General features: G+C 40.3%; 1 protein-coding gene across 1 annotated transcript; it reads left to right on the top strand.

Annotated features, from left to right (window-relative positions):
• The first annotated feature begins 5207 nt into the window (after positions 1 to 5207).
• Positions 5208 to 21183, top strand: RAC2 (Rac family small GTPase 2). The gene is made up of 7 exons (XM_081958249.1): positions 5208 to 5429; positions 10339 to 10410; positions 12244 to 12361; positions 13756 to 13818; positions 15170 to 15329; positions 17600 to 17732; positions 20903 to 21183. The coding sequence occupies exons 1-6, from the start codon at positions 5395 to 5397 to the stop codon at positions 17728 to 17730; spliced, it is 579 nt and encodes a 192-aa protein (XP_081814375.1). The 5' UTR covers positions 5208 to 5394; the 3' UTR covers positions 17731 to 17732; positions 20903 to 21183.
• Positions 21184 to 21694: the final 511 nt, after the last annotated feature.

The following is a 21694-nucleotide window of genomic DNA, read 5'->3' as shown; positions in this document are numbered from 1 at the left end:
TAATAGCTAAAATGTGTTGTCTGCTGAGCGTAGATGGAAAGAAAGATTGCAAGACAGAAATCTTTAGAGGGTAAGAGAACTGCAGACTGAAGCATAAGTCAGTGGAACAGGAAGACAGATTGAGGGTAATTTAGCAATTTCCTCTTGTGCTGTATAATAATTGCTTTGTTGTTACAGTCTCCTCTTCTAAAAGGTGAAGAATACCACAAAAAGCAGTGTCATTCTAAAACTATCTGAGGATGCCAGTTCATTGCCCCTCTGCAGTGGCAAAATTACCTCCATTTACTTCCATAGCCAACACACGATCAAATGATAACCGGCAGTCTTCTTCCATAATTCGTTGGTATGATAAGAGGAAACTGCAATAATTAATCATGTGATAATTTGATGTTAGCAGGGCAGATTCATGGCTAATGAAAGAAGTTATTTAAATGATCAAATGATATAGCTTCAATTATCATATTAATAATTCATTCCCCTAGTTAATATACCCATTTGCCTTTGATGAAATATAGTTCAAGCAGAGGCATATAATCTTTTCTGGGGTTGTTTCTTTTGTCGGTTCCTGCAAAAAAGGGTATGTACAGCTACTCAAGAGTGAGGAACTATCAAATTCTCTCTGGGGAATGGGTGGGAAGATAATGCAAACAGGAAGAAGTTTGGTAAAAGTAAAAAGTGCAGCAATTTAGTGGCTTTCCTTGGTGTAAGTCTTTACTCACAATCACATCTGTAACACAGAGAAATGGCAAATGCTGCTAACTCAGTGTTGTTGTTGTTATTTGCGAAGTCATGTCTGACCCATTGCGGCCCCATGGACAATGTTCCTCCAGGCCTTCCTGTCCTCTACCATCCTCTGGAGTCCATTTAAGTTCACGCCTACTGCTTTGGTGAATCCTTCCAGCCACCTCATTCTCTGTTGTCCCCTTCTTCTTTTGCTCTCAAACTTTCCCAGCATTAGGCTCTTCTCCAGTGAGTCCTTCCTTCTCATTAGGTGGCCAAAGTATTTGAGTTTCATCTTCAGGATCTGGCCTTCTAAAGAGCAGTCAGGATTGATCTCCTCTAGGACTGACTGGTTTGATCACCTTGCAGTCCAAGGGACTCACAGGAGTCTTCTCCAGCACCATAGTTCAAAGGCCTCAATTCTTTGGCTTTCCTTATGGTCCAAATTTCACAGCCATACAATGCAACTGGGAAAACCATAGCCTTGACTATATGCACTTTTGTTGGCAGGGTGATGTCTCTGCTTTTTAGTATGGTGCCTAGATTTAGATTTGCCATAGCTTTCCTGAAAACCCTATGAACAGTACCAAAAGGCTAACTCAGTAGACAATACTACCAAGTTTTGAAATGTTCATAGTGGACAGGGGTCCTTTCAAAATATTGTTGATTTCTGGTAACTGCCTGGACAAATTCCTGCAGTGATTTGGAAGTGTTTGCCATTGATGTGTGTGTGTGTGTGTGTGTGTGTGTATTCATTCAGAAATATGGTTTTGATTAATAGACAGATTGTAGAAAGAAGAATCATATGATGTAACTTTAGAGAGAGAGTTCAAAATATATTTGCATTATAACTCCATGACATTGTAACTGCTGTGAAGAATATTGAAAGCCACTTTTTATACTTACTTTCTTTTCTATTTTTATTAAATTTGCTTGCTTTTTTCTTTAATTTCTTTCTTTTGCTTTAGTCTGAGTTAGCTTTTATCTTGTTTACAAATTTTAATAAAAATTATGTACATAAAAATGGAAAGTTTGTGAATATTATTCCAAATTCAATTTATTGTACACTTACAAGAAAAGGCTAGTATGTCTGAGACGTATTAGCTAAGAAAAAGACAACATACACAGGATACGATTCAGATCGATAAATTCATGTGTGGTTTGCAGACATACCAGAGGGCATCCTATAAAAATGTAAGCAGTGCCTGCTGCTGGATGAGATGTGTGCCTCATCTGGTCCAGGAATCTGTTCGCACAGTGACCAACCAATTGCTAAAAGAAGCCCACTAGTCTCCCAGAAAGCAGCTTTCCAAGGCTGTCATAATGTCACCAAAGTTCCCATGATTGCCATGGATTGGTCCAACTCTTTCTATGAAGCCACCTGAGCCTTTAGTCAACACTACAACTGGTAGCAATGAAGCTGACTAATACAAAAAGTTGAGTTTATTGTCCAGGAAGTGGCTATTTCAGCCATCATATCACCCACATTGAGCCATTCAGGGTATGAGTATAATTCAAGAGAAGTTATCAGTTGGAAGAACAATAGTTAATGAAATATTATATAGGAAATTTGGGAGAAGATCTTAACTGGGAGAAGATCTTAACCTGCTTTTAAATAAGTCTGATTTAAATAGCGTGGCTCTCTATAATTTTGTAACAGGAACTAAGTAAGCATCCACAAATATCATCATCTGCTGTTATTCTGAATCTATGATTCAGTAGTATACTCAGCACATCTGAGGCCATTTTTAGATCTAACTCCTCCAAGAGGCAGTTTGGTGTAACGGTTAAAGACACCAAGTTAGAAACCAGGAGACTGTGAGTTTGTGTGAGTTGGAAAAAAAAGTTTCCACTCATCTGCTTGAGTACAGATTCCCCACAAGGCTGTGTCTTGAGTCCGCTACTGTTCACCTTGATGACCCCTGACTGCTGTGCCAAATCTACTACGAATCATATTGTGAAGTATGCAGATGACACCACAGTGGTGGGTCTTATCCGGGATGACAATGAAGATGCTTATAGGGAAGAGGTGAAGGCTCTGGTGGACTGATGCAATAAAAGTAACCTGGTTATAAATGTTAATAAAACAAAGCGGATCATTGTAGATTTTAGAAAGAGCTGGCATAGTCATACTCCACTCAGTATCAAGGATGCAGCTGTAGAGGTGGTTAACAGTATTAAGCATCTTGGGGTGCAGATAACCAACAATCTGAACTGGTCTCTCAGATGTCATCCTTAGTGAAGCATACAAACCAGTGTCTGCATTTCCTGCATTGGATGAGGAGAGCACATCTTTCTCCTTCTGTCCTGGCTGCTTTTTACAGAAGCACACTTGAAAGTGTTTTAACAAACTGCATCACTGTTTGGTTAGGTGACAGAAGTGCCTCAGATAGAAAGTCCATAGAGAGAGTGGCAAGGACAGCCGAGAAGATTATAGGAGTCCACTTCTTATTATTCAGGATACTGCTTATAAGTGCTATGTGCTTAGAGCTCAAAGCATTGTTAGTGACCCCACACACTCACTTTAAGGTCTGTTTCTGTTACTCCCCTCTGGGAGGAGGTTGCGAAGTATTTCTAGCAGGACTACCAGATTCTGTAACAGCTTTGTTCCCTCTGCCATCTGTCTGCTAAACTTGCAAGATTCATTTTTTCTCCCCATGTACATGTATACATCTGAACGAGACGGTGTTGTTTCTCCATCACACATATGTGGGTATAGACATAATTCTGTATTTATTTTATCTTTGTCATGTTTCTGTAGTGTATATATGGGAGGTGGTGACCTTTTGAGATCTGTATGCAGCAAAATTTCATTTTAATGCATGCCAATTAGTGTACATTCAAAGTGACAATAAAGTTATGCTAACTCTAAGTCTCTTCTAGTTTGGCCTTAGGCACAAAGCCAGCTGGGTGACCAGTCATTCTCTTTCAGCCCTAGGAAGAAGGACATGGCAAGCCATTTCTGAAAAATGCTGCCAAGGATATAGGAGGCCGTCATCATGACTCAAAACTGACGTGAGGGTGCAATTTATTTTCCTCTGTTGCTGCCATGCTACTCACCTCTAAAAATATAATCAACATGCTGGCACCGGCCACCAATGCCGCACCTGCTTCTTTGTCTTCAGAAGCATCCCCCTTATTACCTGCGCCTGTACCGACTGCCACATACCACACTCCCTGGCACACCATTGCTGTGACCTATTCTGCTTCAAGTAGTCACTGTATCTTTTGTGTAATGGCTTTTTTCATCAGTTCTACCATTCCTCCTCTACTAACATGTCATCCAGTCCAGACTGAAATTTGGATATCCATAGCTCGGAAGAAGCTACCCTGTGTATCACAAGACTCCAATCTTCTCTTACTGGCCATAACACTCTCATAGTTTCTTTTGAAGAATTCCCCACCTGAAAAAAGGAAGAAAATGAGGTATCAAGCCCAGAAAGACTCACATCTTTCAGTAGGTGAACCAAGTGGTGCTGTGGAAGACAACAGCAAAAGGTGCATTTAATAGAGCCTAAAGGTTAATATGGGTCATCAGGCAGACTGCCTGGTTGACTTATACAACAGAGCTGAGGCTTATTAGCAGCTTCGGGACACGGGGACATGCTGCAAGACTCATGCTATAAACATTGCTTTCCAATATTTCACACTGCAGCAAATAAATTTGGTTCCAATTCTCAGCCCTTGCTCTAATTCAGTATCTCCAGATTGTGGACCTCCCCATTTCAGAGTTTTTTTCTGGCCACCTGTCCTGCTTCATCTATAATTTGATAAATTGGATTGCATCTCTTTCATTCAGTGACATAGGACTTCACATGTTTGTTTCTATAGGTGCTTTATTGCTGCCTTCAGTCATAAATGTGGCTTGTCAAGAGTTAAATGGTTAGCTTCTATTGGCAAATGTCATAGACATGAATATTATCATGGCTTGTGGAGCTGTTCAGCATGCATATCCTTATAATATATTCACTTTGCTTTATACATTGTGAGGTGGGGAACCAAGAATTCTGCATGGGCAAAACCAAGCAAAACATTTCACAATGTTTTCTGTGAATATCCAAGTTTGTGGAAAAGCAAACAAAATGTTCTTAAACATCAATCCTAAAAGGAAGACAATGAAGTCCTCTGTTTACAAAATGCACACACTTTGTTTTGTGCTAGACCAATATGACTTGTTCTCTCTCCCCCTCTCTTTGCAGTAAGACCAAGCCAAACAATTCCTCAGGAAAGCATCTTCTCTTACTAGCTGAAGTAGCTAGAAAGAAAAAAAGGGCCTCCTTTCTCTAAGCATCTCTCTACTTCTCCATCTGCTGTGCTGGGCAATCTAGGTTGGGGAGAGGATTCAAAGCAACCCTTTTCCCGACTGTCCAAAGTGTGGAGTCACAGATAAGAGGAAATGATGAACCATCTGGGATCTGCAAAAAGGAGTTCTGCTTTCAAATAGCAAGCTTGTCCTTCCCCAGCAAACACTTAAAGCTGCCTGGTAAAGGAAGAGATCAGTGGGCGGGCTGAGAAATATTCTCTCTCTTCCGCTTCCTCCCTAACCCACAACCTGCTGTTAATTCAGCTTCAGTTTTGACATATCTATAGAAGACTTGCCACCATCAACATTTGTTGAGCTGCTTCATTGCTCAAGAGGCTTCCTTAACTCCACGGTGCTGCTAGGCCGGAGACATGCAAGCTATCAAATGTGTGGTAGTAGGAGATGGGTATGTACTCTTCCTTTGAGAAGCAAGGAAGTGAGTGGGTCTTCTGAAAAGGGTTTGTTCTTTCTTAATCTCCATCTTTCTTTGAGGGGGGGAAGGGAGGGAGAAAGAGAGGGAAGGAGAGAGAGAGAGAAAGAAAGAGAGAGAGAATAGAAACAAGGAAATAATTTTATTTGTTTTCTGTGCAATATGAATGGGGGAAGTAATGCTTTTATTTTTCAGAAATGTGATTTTTTTTTTAAAAAAAAAGTCAGCCTGGATAGAACATATACAATAAGCTTAATTGTGGAATTGCCTACCAGATAACTTGTTACCTATCAAATAAACCATTGCCCCCTTTATTTAAGTACTTGAAGACAGAACCTCCCCAGCCTCCTGTTCTCCAGGTGGATAATTGGGACCGCAGCTCCCAAAATTTCCAGTCAATTCGCCCAAAGACCTCATGCATTTGAAGAGCAAAACCTGGTGTGTGTGTGTGTGATTTAATTACAGTAGTGTCATTATCGAGAGTTAAATGTTGCAAGCCTGAAATAATGTAACTATCTTTCAAAGGATTTAAAATGGAGATACAGGCCTTTAGGTTCATGGCTTTCTGCCTAGGTTGTGGTTTACTGGACCAGTGATCTTAGTAAGTTTTCATGGCTTTTTTTTTTTTTTTTGCTTATGAAACTAGTAAAATATTTTTTTTTATGCAGCCCTCTAAAACAAAGATGAAAGCAATTTTCTATGAAGCACTTGTCACCTGAGAAGGTCTATTTGTCTTGATAATATTTTTTAGATGTCCTTTGTGGGTGAGAGGCCAGGCTCAAAAGCAAACTGAAGTTGCCAAAGAATGTCTCTTAATGCAACAGCTGTTGATTAAGAAGCAGAAAAGGGGGCTACCATAAAAGATACTGTTTTTTAGGATTGCTGGGAGGTTGCTTTTAGGATAGAGTTGACAAAGGTCACTCCTTTGTCAACTCTTCCTTGTATCTACTTGTTGGAGGAGAGTGTCCATAATCAGATTATAGTATGACAGCTGCATAAGAGACAAGAAATCAGCATGAAAGATTCATAGAATGATATGCTGTGTAATAATGTGCTGAAAGCATTTGTAGTGGCAAAAACTTAGCAGCAGACATAAACTTCTTCCTGGTAATATGCTCCCGATGACTCAAGAACAATATTTTTTTCCATGATTTGGATTCAGCTCAAAAAAAAAAGTTTGGGTTCCCTACATGTAAAGAAAGCTTCTATGTCTACTAAGTAAGTTATGACAAGTTAAATTTAGTTTTGGACTTCCTATTAATCGTGCACTGAACAGCCCTCTCAGCTTCCTCCATTTTGGAGGGTCTTAAGCACAAATCTGCAAAGACCAGCATTATACTTTGGAGGAGGAGGACATCAGCTTTGAATGAAATTCAGCATGATCTCTTCATCCTAGGATTTCTTGCAGTTATTTACCCTGGACTGGTACAGACAAAGGAACTTTTCTAGTTTCTGCATTTCACCAGTATCTTTTCTTTTGCTGTAACCTCGATAAGGAAGTTTCCTTAAAGTGTTTGACACCTGTGATTTTTAAAAAAAAAAAACAAGCATGCAGAAGTTGAGGGAAAGGTTATATTTCAATGGCTCAGGTTTGAATTTCTCCAGTTAAAAAGGCCAAGTACTTAATGTTCCTGCAAATGAGAATTAGATCAGCCTTTCTAAATCAGAGACCACTCTGATAGTTCTATACTGCTGTTGGGAGAAATGTCCTTCTGGGTTCAGCTCCAAATGGGGAAAAAGACGCTGGAAACATGGAGGCTGCTTGGAAAGATGGTTTAATGATGGACAGGAACACATGGCTTGAGCTCCTGAACAGAAAAGGGGGATCACATGTTGGGTGAAGAAGAAGAGAAGAGAAAGAAAGGCTGAAAGTTTCTGGCTTTATACTCTGTTCAGCCCCACCTCTCTGTTTCCTGTTCCTGTGTAAGAAATGTATTCTGATTGGTTTTCAGACTCCCATGGGGCCATGCAGGGCAACTCTTTAAGCTTTGTTTTGAGTCCAAGTTTGAGTTTCCAGGTGCCATGTGGTGAGTGAGATAAAGGGCTAATACTATCATGCTTCAATCCCATCATTTTGGAGCTGAAGGGGGGGGGGGAGATCTTTGTTATTTAAAATAGGCTGACCTGGGCATCCTAATGGCCCATTAAGTGGGGGCTATTAAGAGTGAGTCTGTTTCCTGCCTAAAACATGTTTCTCCATTTCTGATCCAGGGAAATATAATATTCTGCCTTCTTAATATTTCCTAGGATATTTCATTCTTCTAGGAGAGGGGTAGGTGCTAACTTCCTACACCGCAAGGCTGGGGGACCTTGGTGGTTTTATGATTTGTGGACTTCAACTACCAGAATTCCCGAGCCAGACATGCTTCTGGGAGTTGAAGTCCACAAGTCATAAAAGTGCCAAGGTTCTCCACTCCTGCTATACGGGCTGGGAATATGAGGAATTATATAGCTAATTCAACTGGAAGGCTTCCAATTGGAATAGGCAATACTGGGTTTGATAGCTCAATGATGCCATGCCATGATGGTTGTATTCAAAGAAACACTAAGGCAATCATATGGCAATCTAGTGTGTTGTGTGAGCCTATCTATTTAATTAATAACAATTCACACAATGTGCACCCATAAAATTGGCTTAAAGGAATGTACTTTGTAAACACCACGTTCTCAATGATATTCTGATGGTGAAGTCTCACTATTTGACATTGGTGTTGTTCTTTTTGACTTTACAGCAACAGCTGCTACACTCAGCTACTAGATATCTTTGTCTATGAGATGATCCTTGGCCATCACTGGTAAATTCTTGATTGGGCCAAATCATTTTTGCTTTTTTACTTTTTCCTCCAAAGCTACATGGAATTTTCCATTAGAGTGGTTTCTCTCAAGTATCACCTATTATACCCTTCTCTTGGGTGCAAATATGAAGCCTATCAACCTGTCTTACTAGGTTTTCATCCTGGATGTTCTCCCATTGCCTAATTTGAAATCTGATTTGTGGGTTAATGTAGAGTTTCTTTATTTCATCTTACTCTTTTGTAATTCCTAGAAATGTTAATATTGTAATTCTCATGCACCATTCTCATGTTCATGTAGGAACAAAATGAGATCATTCTTTTAAAGCCAATTCCAATTATTGGTTAGAAACTCTACAAATATTTCAGCTGAACCCCAAGGAGGATTATCTAGGTATAAACTCCACAAATGCCATCCTACCGTATTTTTAATTAAGAGAGCTGAGGATGAATACCTTAGAACAGCTTTTCCAATCTGGTGCCCTCCCAAGATGATGCAAAAATCACTTTTGTCATCTCTTAGCATAGGGCGAGCTGGATGTTTTACAAGATTTTTTTTTTTAAAAAAATAACTTTACAGGCAGACAATTGATTAGAAACACATGTAGCTCTTTCTTCTAGTTTCTATCTAACAGCCATCATGATACCTTCTAGACCAGGGATGTCAAACTCAAGGCCTGTGGGGTGCTTATATCTGGCCCGAGAGGCTGCCCTGGACCAGTCCATGATGTCTCTGCCAGCAAAAACAGAGTTTGGGAGGGCTGCACATGGATCCTGCCGAGCTCCGTTTTAGTTAGCAGAGGATTGCAGGTTGCCATTGCAGCCAAAAACGGAGCTTAGGAGCCATTTTTCTCTGGCGGAGCGCCACAGGTGTTCTCGACATGAGTGACATTGAGCTGGCCACAGCTACTCCCCTTAGGTCAAGCCCAACCCTGATGTGGCCCTCAATGAAATCGAGTTTGACACCCCTGTTCTAGACTATGGACTGGTGGGAAATACCTTCTAAGCTACATTTTTCATTGGATCATCCTCTTAGCTCACCTGCCTTTTTATGGCCTCCGATCTGACATCATTTTTTTTAAACCAAATTTTTAGAAAGGCCTCTGAACATGGACAACATTTACTAATTGCACAGGGTTTAACAAAAGAGTGTTTCTGCATTCTCGGTCTTAGCATGCCTTCCACAACTGTGTGGAAAGTTTACAGCGTCTAATATAATGTGAATTGCACAAAGCAACTTTCATCCATATGATGGATTCTGGCACAGGTGGGTTCCTACTGGTTTGGACTGGTTCAGCCAAATAAGTAGTAACTTGGCAGCCTGGGTTGCTGGAACCGGTAGCGACCCAGGCCTGCCGCACCCCTAAACCGGTTCTCCTATGGTGGCGCCATCTTGATTTTTGGTTATGCGCATGTGCAGAACAATTTTCATTGCAGAAATGTATTTTTCCCTTTTTAACATTTTGCGCATGCGCAGACATTTTTAGATGCAAATGCACACACATGCAGAGCAAACAAAATTGTGTGCCGAATCGGCAGTTCCCCCCCCCCCCCCGGATTCTGGGTATGTTGAACACAACTGTAATTATCTGAAATAAGCATGGCCGGACTTGATGTGAGCTATAGACAACCATGTCTCAAGTGTGCCATAGAAGGCTGGCTTAAGCAATTGGGTGACATTTTTTTAAAGCTAAAGAATGAATGGGGAAGTGGCAACTTGCTTCTGGTTCCTTCCTGATTTTAATGAAGTTTATTAACTAGTACTTAAGCATAGAATAAACACGGCCCGGTAATCTCTTTCTCTCTTTGTTTCTTTGGTATGTTTTTTGGAAGATGCTTTCATCTCATTCCCACCTATATATAAGAGAAGTTGTTCTTATCAACATGCTTCATGTTTCTATCTTTCTTGTTTGACATGATACTGGGACAGTGTTTCTCAACCTTGGCAACTTAAATTCAATTCTGGAACACCATTGTAATACCAGGAACTTTATTCATATGCAAAGCATCTCTCTAAATCTACTACAGAAGCATATTTTTTAAAAAAGAACTGTCATTAAATGCCTTTTCCCTTTTTCCCCCCCCACCTTCAGAGCTGTAGGTAAAACTTGTCTCCTGATCAGCTACACCACCAATGCATTCCCAGGAGAATATATTCCTACTGTGTGAGTATAGAAATGGTTTAGCTTGAGATTGTTGGATTTGAAAGAGTTAGATCTCACTACGATTCCTGTTTCTGAAGGAAATGCAACTTTGCTGGGTAAATAATAACAGCACAATATAAGATCAGGTTTCCATCAATCAAGAGAATTCAGCATTGTAATATTCCTAGATGGGAATGTTAAGAAAAACAAATAGATTTGATTAAGAAATTGTTTGCACCCATTCTATGCATTTCGGGGAAAAGACAATAGATAAATTAATGTGCTATTCAAATTTCTTGGAATCAGAACTTTCAGAACAGGAGTTGTCACTGCCAATACATCTAGGAAAAGGGATAGTAAAGAGAGGTACAGTAGCTTCATTTTGGTATTGCACCCTCAATAGCTTCTAATATACTGATTTAATATAGAATTGGGCTTCACATCTTATGAAAATTATTGGTTTAGTGCCAGTATAATTGTATGCCGTGGGAAACTATTGCTTAAAAAGGGAAAGAACTAAAAATAAGGTGCATAAATATGCATCTGATTTGAAATGGGATTGCAAGCATGAGCAGTCACAAAATATCAATTTCCCCAAAACAGCTTAGAGATGTTAGGTGCTGTGATTTTTTTCTAGCCTTCCAGAAAGAGGGTGGGTGGATATAAAAAAACTCAAGATGGCAATCACAAAAATGCAATTTGAGCCAGGCGCTCCTTATGTACAATACACATAAAAAAGGAGCACAAAAGGAGTTTTGATTACTAAATGGTGCCACCATCTTGACTTAGAATAGAATAACAGAGTTGGATGGGACCTTGGAAGTCTTCTAGTCCAACTCCTGCTTGGATGAGAAGACTTCCTCCCTGTAGGCACCCTCATCTTCCAGATTGTTCACTAGCACTCCAGAATATTTTTGTTGTTGTATTTGCACCTGTTGTGGCCTGCCAGTGGCCAGAGGAGCTAGCAGCAGATTCGGACAGTGAGGAGGTTGGGGAGGAACATGGGCCAGTCCTGGAGTCTGGGGAAGGCTCTGATGAGGGCTCTGTGTCGGAGGCAGACAGGGGGCAAAGAGCCATGTGCCAGTTATCAGCTGACTTCAGAGTCAGATATCAGTGAGACAGACAAACAACTGGAGCCTGTTCCCAGTGTGCACATGCGCAGAGTTGCCAGACTAAGGGAACAGCTAAAGAACAGGGGTTGACTTGGGAGTAAGGCCAGAGGTGGACGATGAATGGCCCCTCCCAGAGGAAATAAAAGAGGAGCAATTTGGTAGTGGAGTTTGCAGGAGACAATTAGTTCACTTAATCGGTTTGTGAGTCCCTTTGGGGAGAGGGGGCGGTATAAAAGTCTAAATAAAAGTAAAAAAAGTAAAAAGACTCTCCGAGGCTCCTTTGCAGATATCGGCCTTTTAGCTCTCAAAGTCAGATAAGGTCTGTGACTGTAAACCCTCCCTTGAAGGACTTCATTGGATGTGAATGAGCAGAATTCACAGTAAATTAATAAAAGGGTTTTTTGTCAGGACAAGGAGTTGGCTTCATGCTCTTGAAAAACCTAGGTCAGAACAGTACCAAGATTCAAAGAAATCACTGCGATGAACCATCCTCTATTTTCACAGAATATCTTTGGAGCTTCATGCTGCATCCAAAGGTGCCAGTGGGATTTACAGAATCTGAACTTCCTATTTAATGTTTACCAAATAAAGTCAATTGAATCAAAGAGTCTGATGGTGCCAAGAGACATATCTGTTAGCACCTTGGAGAGAACCGTGTTTTTCTCCTGAATTAGGATTTCAGTCTAGGAAAAAGTAAAATCCCTCCCTCTAATGTCACTATAAACTCTGATATCTGTTACAGCTTTGATAATTATTCTGCCAATGTGATGGTTGATAGCAAACCAGTAAACCTGGGATTGTGGGATACAGCTGGCCAGGAGGATTATGACCGCTTGAGGCCTCTCTCCTATCCACAGACTGTAAGTCATGAATTTTCTCTGAAGCATCGTCTAATTGCTTAGGGGTGTTTGATATGGACTACAAAAATCCAATAGTTGAGACTACCAGTAGAAGCAAAGAGCCATAGTTCTCCTTATTTAGTAGACATCCAGGTTTGTTTGTTTGACAACCTTACATACCTCTGAAGAGCTTTGTTCATATTCCTTCTTAGCACACACATGACAGCTTCTAACGAGCGATAGCTGATTTCACCCCCAAAAAACCTATCTAGGAGTATAGAATAACAGAGTTGGAAGGGACCTTGGAGGTGTTCTAATCCAACCCCCTGGACATCAGAAAAATGGTTATTCAATCTCTTCTTTAAAACCTCCAGTCATTGTTGGAGCATTTACAACTTCTGGAGGCTAGTTGTTCCATTGATTAATTGTTCTAACTGTCAACAAATTTCTCCTTAGTTCAAGGTTGTTAGAATGAGTCAACATAAGTAGATCTAATCAACATTTGGATGAGACATAATCAACAAATCAGACTGTAGACTAGAGTGGAGATTTTAAAAGAGCATTCTGAAAGAAATCAATGGCAATAAGATAGCTCCACATCATCACCAGGAGATGATATTATATTAACGAAGTGTTATTATATCTGGGCCTCCAAAATCCTAATTACATTCGATGGTGGCAGTGCAAAATATTATAGTCATCACAGCTAAAAAAAAACCAGAATGTTTAATAGTTTTACCAGCTGATCCAGGACTTTAGAGAGCCTTTCCTCTCACTTTTTGAGATGGAAATAAGATTATATTTACATAATTTAAGGAGGTCCTTCAAGATTCCTGGACAAAATCCTCAGGCTTCAATTCAAGCATCAATTCAAGATTTTTCTGAGTTAATCTTGATTAGATAAATTAGCTAGTATTTTTCAGCCTGTGGGCATAGCTGTGAATTTGTTAGTAGTTCTTGTGGAAAATGGCAACCACCAGGGCATGCCTTATCAAAAGATGGCTTCTTCAACAGGTATTCTTGTAAACTAAGATAATGTGACACTTTGCTTTTTTTTAATATTGTGGATATTGATTTATTAATAGAAGAAGTAACTGTTTCATGTCTCTATAAGAGAACTTCTAGGTTTTGTACATTGTTCTTTTGTTTCAAAAGTTTTTTGTTTTCATAAAGCATTTGGTAAAGATTCAAAATTCCTTAGATGCACCTTTCAAACCAACAAAAATCACTGGACTAAATATTCATTAACAATACCAATGTAGCTTACAAAGTTCTTGTGAAAGTTGCAGAGATGTTCTGTAAAATGCTTTAAGCACCTGAGCAGCAATGTATATCAATATTTGGTACATTCTGCTTCATAATGTGACATTTTTCACATGATTTTTTTCACGTGTCTTTGCATTTTCTGCCCACAGGATGTCTTTCTCATCTGCTTCTCTCTAGTCAGCCCTGCATCTTATGAAAATGTTCGTGCTAAGGTGAGATCATCCGGGGTTCTGGGTGCAAGAGCAAGTGAGGCAAGGGAAGACTCAGTCTTGGTATTGCTGCAGCATGAAAAATATTGACAGTAAAATATTTGGATCCTCATACAATGTTTAAATTGGACTGATGTGAAAGTTTTCATTGAAAATTTTGAATGAAGACTCCTAATTTTTCCCATGACTACGTTGGATTTTCCATATTGCCTGAGAATTCTGGTAGTCAAAGTCCAATAAATCTGAAGGATGTATTGGATGAAGTCTGCTTTACATCAACACAACTCTTCAAATCTGTCAGAGGTTGCATCATAGTCTACAACAGGGGTGTCAAACTCAAGGTCTGGGTGCCGGATCCAGCCCACAGGGTGCTTAGATCTGGCCCACAAAGCCTCCCTGGAAACAGCGAAGGACCAACCCATGGTGCCTCTGCCAGAAAAAATGGAACTCTGTTTTCAGCCACAATGGCGTCCTGCTACACTCTGCCAGTAAAAACAGAGCTTGGTTTTCGCTGGCAGAGCCCCTGGGCCACCACAGGTGCCTCCGACTTGAGTGATGTCAAGCTAGCCACGCACACCTGGCCCCCTCAAGGTCAAACACATCCCTGATGTGGCCCTCAATGAAATCAAGTTTGACACCCCTGGTCTGAAAACAGGGTTCACCAACTCTTGAGTATGAGGCTTTGTAACAGTTCCAGTTCGTCTGGATCCTTCTTAAAAGTATCCAGGGATTAAGTGAGTTTTTCATTGTAATTTTTTTATGATCAGAGTTGGGTTTGTTTTCTGATGCCATTGTCTGGTTTTTTAAACCTAGATATATCTCCCAGAATTGCAATTGTGAGATGGGCAGCTATATAAATTGATCAAATCAATATACTTCAGTGGATGTAAGCCAAGATGCGTTTGTTAAATGTTTATTTATAAGATTTATACCCCCCCCACAATCAGAATCAATTCTCTCTGGTTCAACAGCTGTATTATATCCCGTGATTCATATTCATCTTGTTATCAACTGCTATTCCAAATTCTATTTCCTGTGTATCAGTGGTGGGTTGCCACGGGGCCCAGCGTCCCCCAGATGAACGCAAGCAGCGTGCGCACACCCGCGTCCTACCGCCCAGCAATGCCTCCGCAAGCCTCCACGCTGCTCCAGCTGCTCGGCAGAGCGTCACGAAGGGGCTTGTATCCACCAGGGCTGTGTATTATTACAAACCTGGGCATTTGATTTCTAGTCCTTATTTAAGAAGGCTGCATTGGTGCAAATGGCCCATCTGATTTTTTTTCATTGATCAACCCGCTGTTGTGCATCATTGTCTTTTTGTGTTATGTGAGTAAAATCTTGCGCTTTCTTTTAGTGGTTCCCTGAAGTACGACATCACTGCCCTAGCACTCCCATGATCCTGGTGGGCACGAAGCTGGATCTCCGGGATGACAAGGATACTATTGAGAAGCTGAAGGAAAAGAAGTTAGCCCCTATTACATATCCACAAGGTCTTGCCCTTGCCAAAGAGATTGGTAAGTGTTGCCTCAAGGAGGGGAACGGTTTGCCTTATGCAGTCCAATTGTGGATAGCCATCTCTCTCAAACCAATCAAATGCAGTCAGACATCCCTGTGCACTATTTAGACTAGGTTTGGTATTTATCTTCTATCTGTTTCTCTTTGGCTTGTTTATGCTGCACTTTCTGCACTTTAACCTTTAGAAACTAACTGTGGTGCAGTATGCAGAAACCTGTGCAGCTATAAGAGCTAGAAAGGAGCTGAGAAATTCAGAAAGGCAAATACATGTAAATATTGTCTACCAAGCTCACAAACCTTTTTTCTTTTGATCGAACAGAGCCCTTTCTAACTATTAATCTTGTTTGTTTGTTTGTTTTATTGGATTTATATGCCACCCTTCTCCCAAAGGACTCAGGGCGGCGTACAACATTTTAAAACACATATCACGAAAGTTAAAAAGAAATTAAGTCCTGTTCATCTACTGTATCCTTGAATTGGCAGAAAATATACAGCTGTTACAAATTAGCATTGCCATTCCAATCTCTATCCTGCCTTTATTGGTTCTGTTCCCATCTTTTATTTATTTATTAGATCCAGAAGGTGACCTTTGATGGGGCTTTTGCAGTGGTGTCTGCTTCTGGGAAAGAGGATTTGTCTTCTTTTCATTGAAGGAGGCTGTGATGAATCCTCTTAAGAGTCCCGGTAGCATGGAATCATTTTCATCCAGCATTCAATTAAAGATTACAATTCATTAAATCAAAAGGACAATTCAGATAAGGAGAACAGTATATGCTGTATGTTGGACTAAAATAGCAACAATGCATGACAGATAAGGGAAGAAAGTTTTCTCCAAGATAACTCTCACATTACTTGCTCCAAGGAAATTTTAACTTGAATATTTTCGTCCCCAAGAGATGGATACTCAAGTATTTTTTTTTGGTTCACATTTTAATGAACTGTTATGCAAATCAGAAAGCAGTTATCTCTGAAATTTCACACTTCTCCTAATTATGTGATCCAGTGTCGCTTCAGAAAATGCCTGCATGAAGGTGTATTTTGAGAATTTAGAAAGAAAAAAATGTTGAAGAGAGTCTACTAAAATGCAAATTTTTCTGCATTTAAAAATAAGAATGTATGTGGTCATGTGTTTGAAAACTTATAGTTATTTGTGCTCAGACCTCGTTAACACAACTTTGTTGGTTTGTGAGCAAAGGCACCAGTGATCTATGTATATATAAGGGTTAAAGTAGCATCAGATTTCTTGCAGAGTTAAGATTAAGGTTAGGGCTTTAACTCTCAATATCAGAATGCTGATATTTTCCCCCTCCTCTTCTGAACTTTCTGTATCCGGAACTTGCCTTCTGTCTCTTGAAATAATGTTGAACCACAACTTCCTTTTCCTGTCATGTATCCTGGGGACACACCAGCAAAAACTGCAAGTCTGCTCCCTTTCTGAAGAATCTTTACCAGGGCACACTCATGTTTTCTGGGGAAAAAAACAATCTATCTTTCCATTTTCAGTACCTCCCAAGGCCTAACTAGAAGGTGAGACACAGGCAGAGTGAGAAAAGAGAACGATACAGTATCTTTGATGGTAATTCTGGAGGGGGAAAAACTGTTCTTTGGGACATCAGTTTCCTCTTGCTTTCTTCAGTAACAGATGTCTTGCTGGGTGGATTTAGGATGGCTATGCTTCAACAAAATACGGCTTTCCTCATGATCTGCCTGATAATTTGAGAATCTGTGTATGCGGCATCAGAAATAAAGTTTTTGTTGATTGATGTCTGGACATCCATTACAGTATTTATTTTCTTCCTTATTACATCAAAGACATCTAGTTTTATCACATCAAAATGTAAGCTGTAGAGCAGCAGCAAGCAAAATTTTTGTGTCCATGTATTCCTTACGGATGCCTGTAGCCATCTGATTGGCTAAGTGGTAAAGCATCTGTACTTAACATGTAGTCCTTGTTTAGTCTTTGGTCTCACAATTAGTAATGATAAATATTTCTGCCTGAAACCTTGGACAATCAACTACTGTCAGTGCAAACAATACTGAGGTAGATTCTTGAATGGATAGACTTTACATAAACCATCTTCCTGCGACAGGGCTTTGGTCTGATCGTGTTAGTCTTTTCTTATATTCTTACATTGTTATATTCTTACATATTCTTACATTCCTAAGTAGTTCTGCTGTCCATAGAGATGCCAAGCCTGATATCAGGACAAGTTAGAGAATTTACTCATTTTTACTTGTTCCTCAGAGAGTGAGCTTTTTCTCTTTGCAGATGCAGTGAAGTATCTTGAATGTTCAGCCCTCACCCAGCGTGGCCTGAAAACAGTGTTTGATGAGGCCATTCGAGCAGTTCTCTGTCCACAACCTACAAAGACGAAGAAAAGGGGGTGCAACATCCTTTAGGGGTAAGTATCAAAAGGCTCCCTGCTTGTGCTTTCATCCAGAATGGATCAATACCAGCATGATTCCTTACACCCATGGGACTTGAAAATATCAGAAAGTTTATAGTGTGCTACTGTTGTCATATATATATATATATGGTTCCATTGATGTGCTGTGGAAAAACTGCTGTGATTTAATGAGCCAGACATCTAAAAGCTCACTTTTCCAAACTCTACAAAGGACCAATGCATATGAGAAGTCTGGATGATATAAACCTGAGCCTGGAATAAAAGAATCCGTATAATTTGACACAAGGTTTAAAAAAAGCCCACCGGCTTCATTGCACACATAATCCACACATCAGCTTTGCCAAATAGGTACTCTGTAGATCGGTTGCATTACAATTCGTTGTGCCAGACTTACCATCTCTGATCAAGGATTGTCAGTGAAGCAGTGGATGGTAGTTGACACACAGATGTATCACTGGGCACACAACATTCTTTCGAAATTCTCTGCTCAATTTATTCACAGTAAAGTTGATTTGGAAGATTTTTTACAAACCTCTCCAGGGAAGAGAAAACAACTTCTCTATAAACATCCCCTTAGTAATGACAGTCACACATGGCAATTGCTAATGTCCCAGTGGAGAAATTGTCTTGTGATTTAACTGAAACATGGAACATCAGAGAAGCTGCAAACCATTGGAAAGATGATTGTATGAATAATAAACAACAAGGACTTTTAATATAGACATACGTACATCCAATTTGTCTACCCTTTCACTATCTAAATGCAAAAACATTGTGGGAGATTGTAGGTATATTTTATATATAGTGCTTAGTCTAAGCCAGGGGTGTCAAACTCAATTTCATTGAGGGACACATCAGGGTTGTGTTTGACCTTGGGGTTGGGGGGGGCATGGCTGGGGTGGATGAGGCCAGCATGCAGCTCTCCCAAGCTCCGTTTCCAGCTGCTATGGCCTCCTCCAGCATGCTGCCAGTGAAAACGGAGCTCGGGAGGGCTGCGCACATCCCCCCAAGCTCCATTTTTGGCTGCCAAGGCCTCCTCCAGCATGGCCTCCTCCAGCCCTGGGCCAGGCCAAGGCACCATAGGCCTGTCCTTTTGCTGTTTCCAGGGTCGCCTCGCGAGCCAGATCTAAGCATCCCGCAGTCCAGATCCTGCCCACGGGCCTTGAGTTTTACACCCCTGGTCTAAGCTGTAATGAAATTTAGGTTATATTGTGGCTACAAATATGTTTCTCAATTATCTTCCTTGTTCAGAGTTTCCAAAGCAAATACTTTTTTTTATTAAATCAAATGCAAATTTCAGGAAAATTCCTTAGTTTAGTACTAAGAAGGTGTGTGCAACAGAATGTTTTTGGCAGGAGTAGAATGTATATTCGTGTTTAAGAACAAGAATAGCAGGGAGTGTGTTATATGTAGGTAGTCTGGAGCTACCAACACACTGGCATTGGGGGAGGGAATAAATTGGAGCCTTTTCTCTTACTTCAGCCCTCTCACCAATTAAAGGGGGAAGAATATTGTCCTGCTATATCCCAGCATTTACGTATCTATTTTCTATAGCAATGTAAAGGAACCCATTAAAATTCTCCCCATGCTTACTTTTCATAACTATTTTGCTGAATGCAAATGCATCAATAAAGGTCATCAACGCCAGTTCTATGCAAGGAAAATGTTTTCATGCAAAATGTTTTCCCGCATAGGAAGGTGTGTTTGGGATCCAGCTGTTCCACCTTTTCCATTGGCTTTTCCCATGCATTCTCCCACTCTCAAATCCCACCCACCTATCTCCCCTTGGCTAACATTTTCTTGTGTTTTTTTAAAAATATGCTGCTACCTTATTGCATTGTATTTTACATTAGCTATATAAAACCCTTAACATTATTTTTGTACTTTTGCAAACCCTGAGATTTTTCCAAGCCTGGTGACAACATTTGTACTCCAGTCCTCTTCGGGAAGATCTTTAATTGAGCAGCAGGATATTCACTGCTCTGTTCACCCTCAATAGCTAATGAAGTCGCCCAAGTGGTTTTATGAGGCTGAAACTAGAGGATAAGGTTTCTCAGCAACAATACCACAACTTTGTGATTCAATGGTATAAAAGGATAATGTTTTCCTAAAAGCCAACCCTTGCTGGGTTTCTGGGCTGGTATTTGTAGAAGCATGGTAAATATTTTGCCAAATGAAGAGGGTTGATCTTTATACTATTTTTTCCCCAAAGCAACAGACCAGTTCAGTGATCCATCTGGGCTATGGATGTGAGCCTAAGTCTGCCAGTTTCTCTCCTGCCCTAACGGAAACTTTAGGGTTTTAATGGCTGTCTGCAACTACTGTGTTTCAGGGTCTTATTTTCTTTTGACCCCCAAAATAAGCACTTGGCCTTATTTTTGGGGAGGTCTTATTATTTTTGAGGTGCAGGAGGCAGCAAGCGTGGTTCACCTCATGGCTGCTGCTGTGTTGCACTATTTTCGGGGAAGGCTTATTTTCGGGGAGGGCTTATTTTAGTGCATGCACTCAAAAGCCCAATTGGGCTTATTATCCGGGAAGGTCTTATTTTGGCGAAAACAGGGTATCTACTGCTTCGTAAAGGGCTGAGGATGCAATTCTTTACAGCAGTTTTCCCCAAATTGTTTAATCCACCCCCAATGCCCCATACATCATAGATTTAGCCAGTGGTGGGATTCAAATAATTTAACAACTGGTTCTCTGCCCTAATGACCAGATGGGTAGGTGGGGCTCAGTGGTCATGTGACTGGGTGGGTGTGGCCAACTCAATGTCACTCACGTCGAGGGATGCTTCGCCTTAGTTGCTACAATGTAATAAGGGTTAACCAGAGAGGCTGTTTCTGTGAGCAGGGCAATAAAGATTAGGCTAGAAACAACACCAGAATGTTTCCTTCCAGCCTTCCTTACAGGATTAGCCCTGTAAAGTGGAAAAACCATAAGGAGATTTCTTCCAGCAACCGGTTCTCCGAACTGCTTAGAAAGTTAACACCCGGTTCTCCTGAATAGGTGCAAACTGGCTGAATCCACCACTGGCCTTAGCTAAGATCTCTAGGTGTTGAAGTCCACATATGTGAAGGCGCCTTGGATTGCAGAAGTTTGTCATGTAGCTAGCAGACTAAAGTAACATAATTTCTCTTCCTCCCTCTCTCTTTCTGTCTCTCCAATAGAGAATTTGGATTTTGGCCCTGCACCCAGACCTTTCTCTGGACTTTGAAGAGGGGATGAAGAAAGAAACCTTTAGAGGCTGCTGGATTTTTAATCTTGTTTTACTCTGAATAGCGCAGTGCTCCCACAACTAGCTATTTGTTCACTTAAAAGAATCTGAATGTATTCATTACTTTATTCTTAACAAGGTGCATTCCAGTATAAATTGCTTTATCTCTCTCTCACTCTCGACCTAATTTGTGACTATTGCTTAAAAAAATAAAATGCAGTTGTTATGGCAATATATTCATTGGTAATAGGGAAAGTATTCTGAAAACTTTTCAATGGGGTCTTTGTTTTGCACATACACTTTGCAGGTTCAAACAGTTAATGTCTCCTGTTGATCTGGGCTAGTGGTTTTTTAATCAATAATTTTCATTTTCCTCCTGAACACATTCCCTAAATTTCTCCAGTGCTGGTATGGATGTGTGTATGTGTTACTTTTTAACTATTGATTTTCTCCTTGTTTTTCTTTTTTTTCTCTTTTGAATGATAAACTAGTGCTATAAATGAACTCTTCCCTTATTATACAGAGCAAAGAAATATGAATAGTGTCAGGAAATGGTTTACTTCCCAATGAGAAGCCAAAATGGTAGTGAGATAATTGAAGGCGTATACAAGGTAATATGAAGCTATACGAAGGTAATGCCTTATTATGAGGTACTATGAAGCATTATCCCCATGCTCTATTAACATGTACAGGCCACAGAAGACATTGCTTTTGAATAAATGCTGTGGAATATGGGAAAAGACTT

Source organism: Natrix helvetica (assembly GCF_964273705.1).
Source record: "Natrix helvetica genome assembly, chromosome: 6".
In the NCBI taxonomy this organism is placed as follows: Eukaryota; Metazoa; Chordata; class Lepidosauria; order Squamata; family Natricidae; genus Natrix; species Natrix helvetica.
This window is presented reverse-complemented; position numbering and strand designations above follow the sequence as displayed.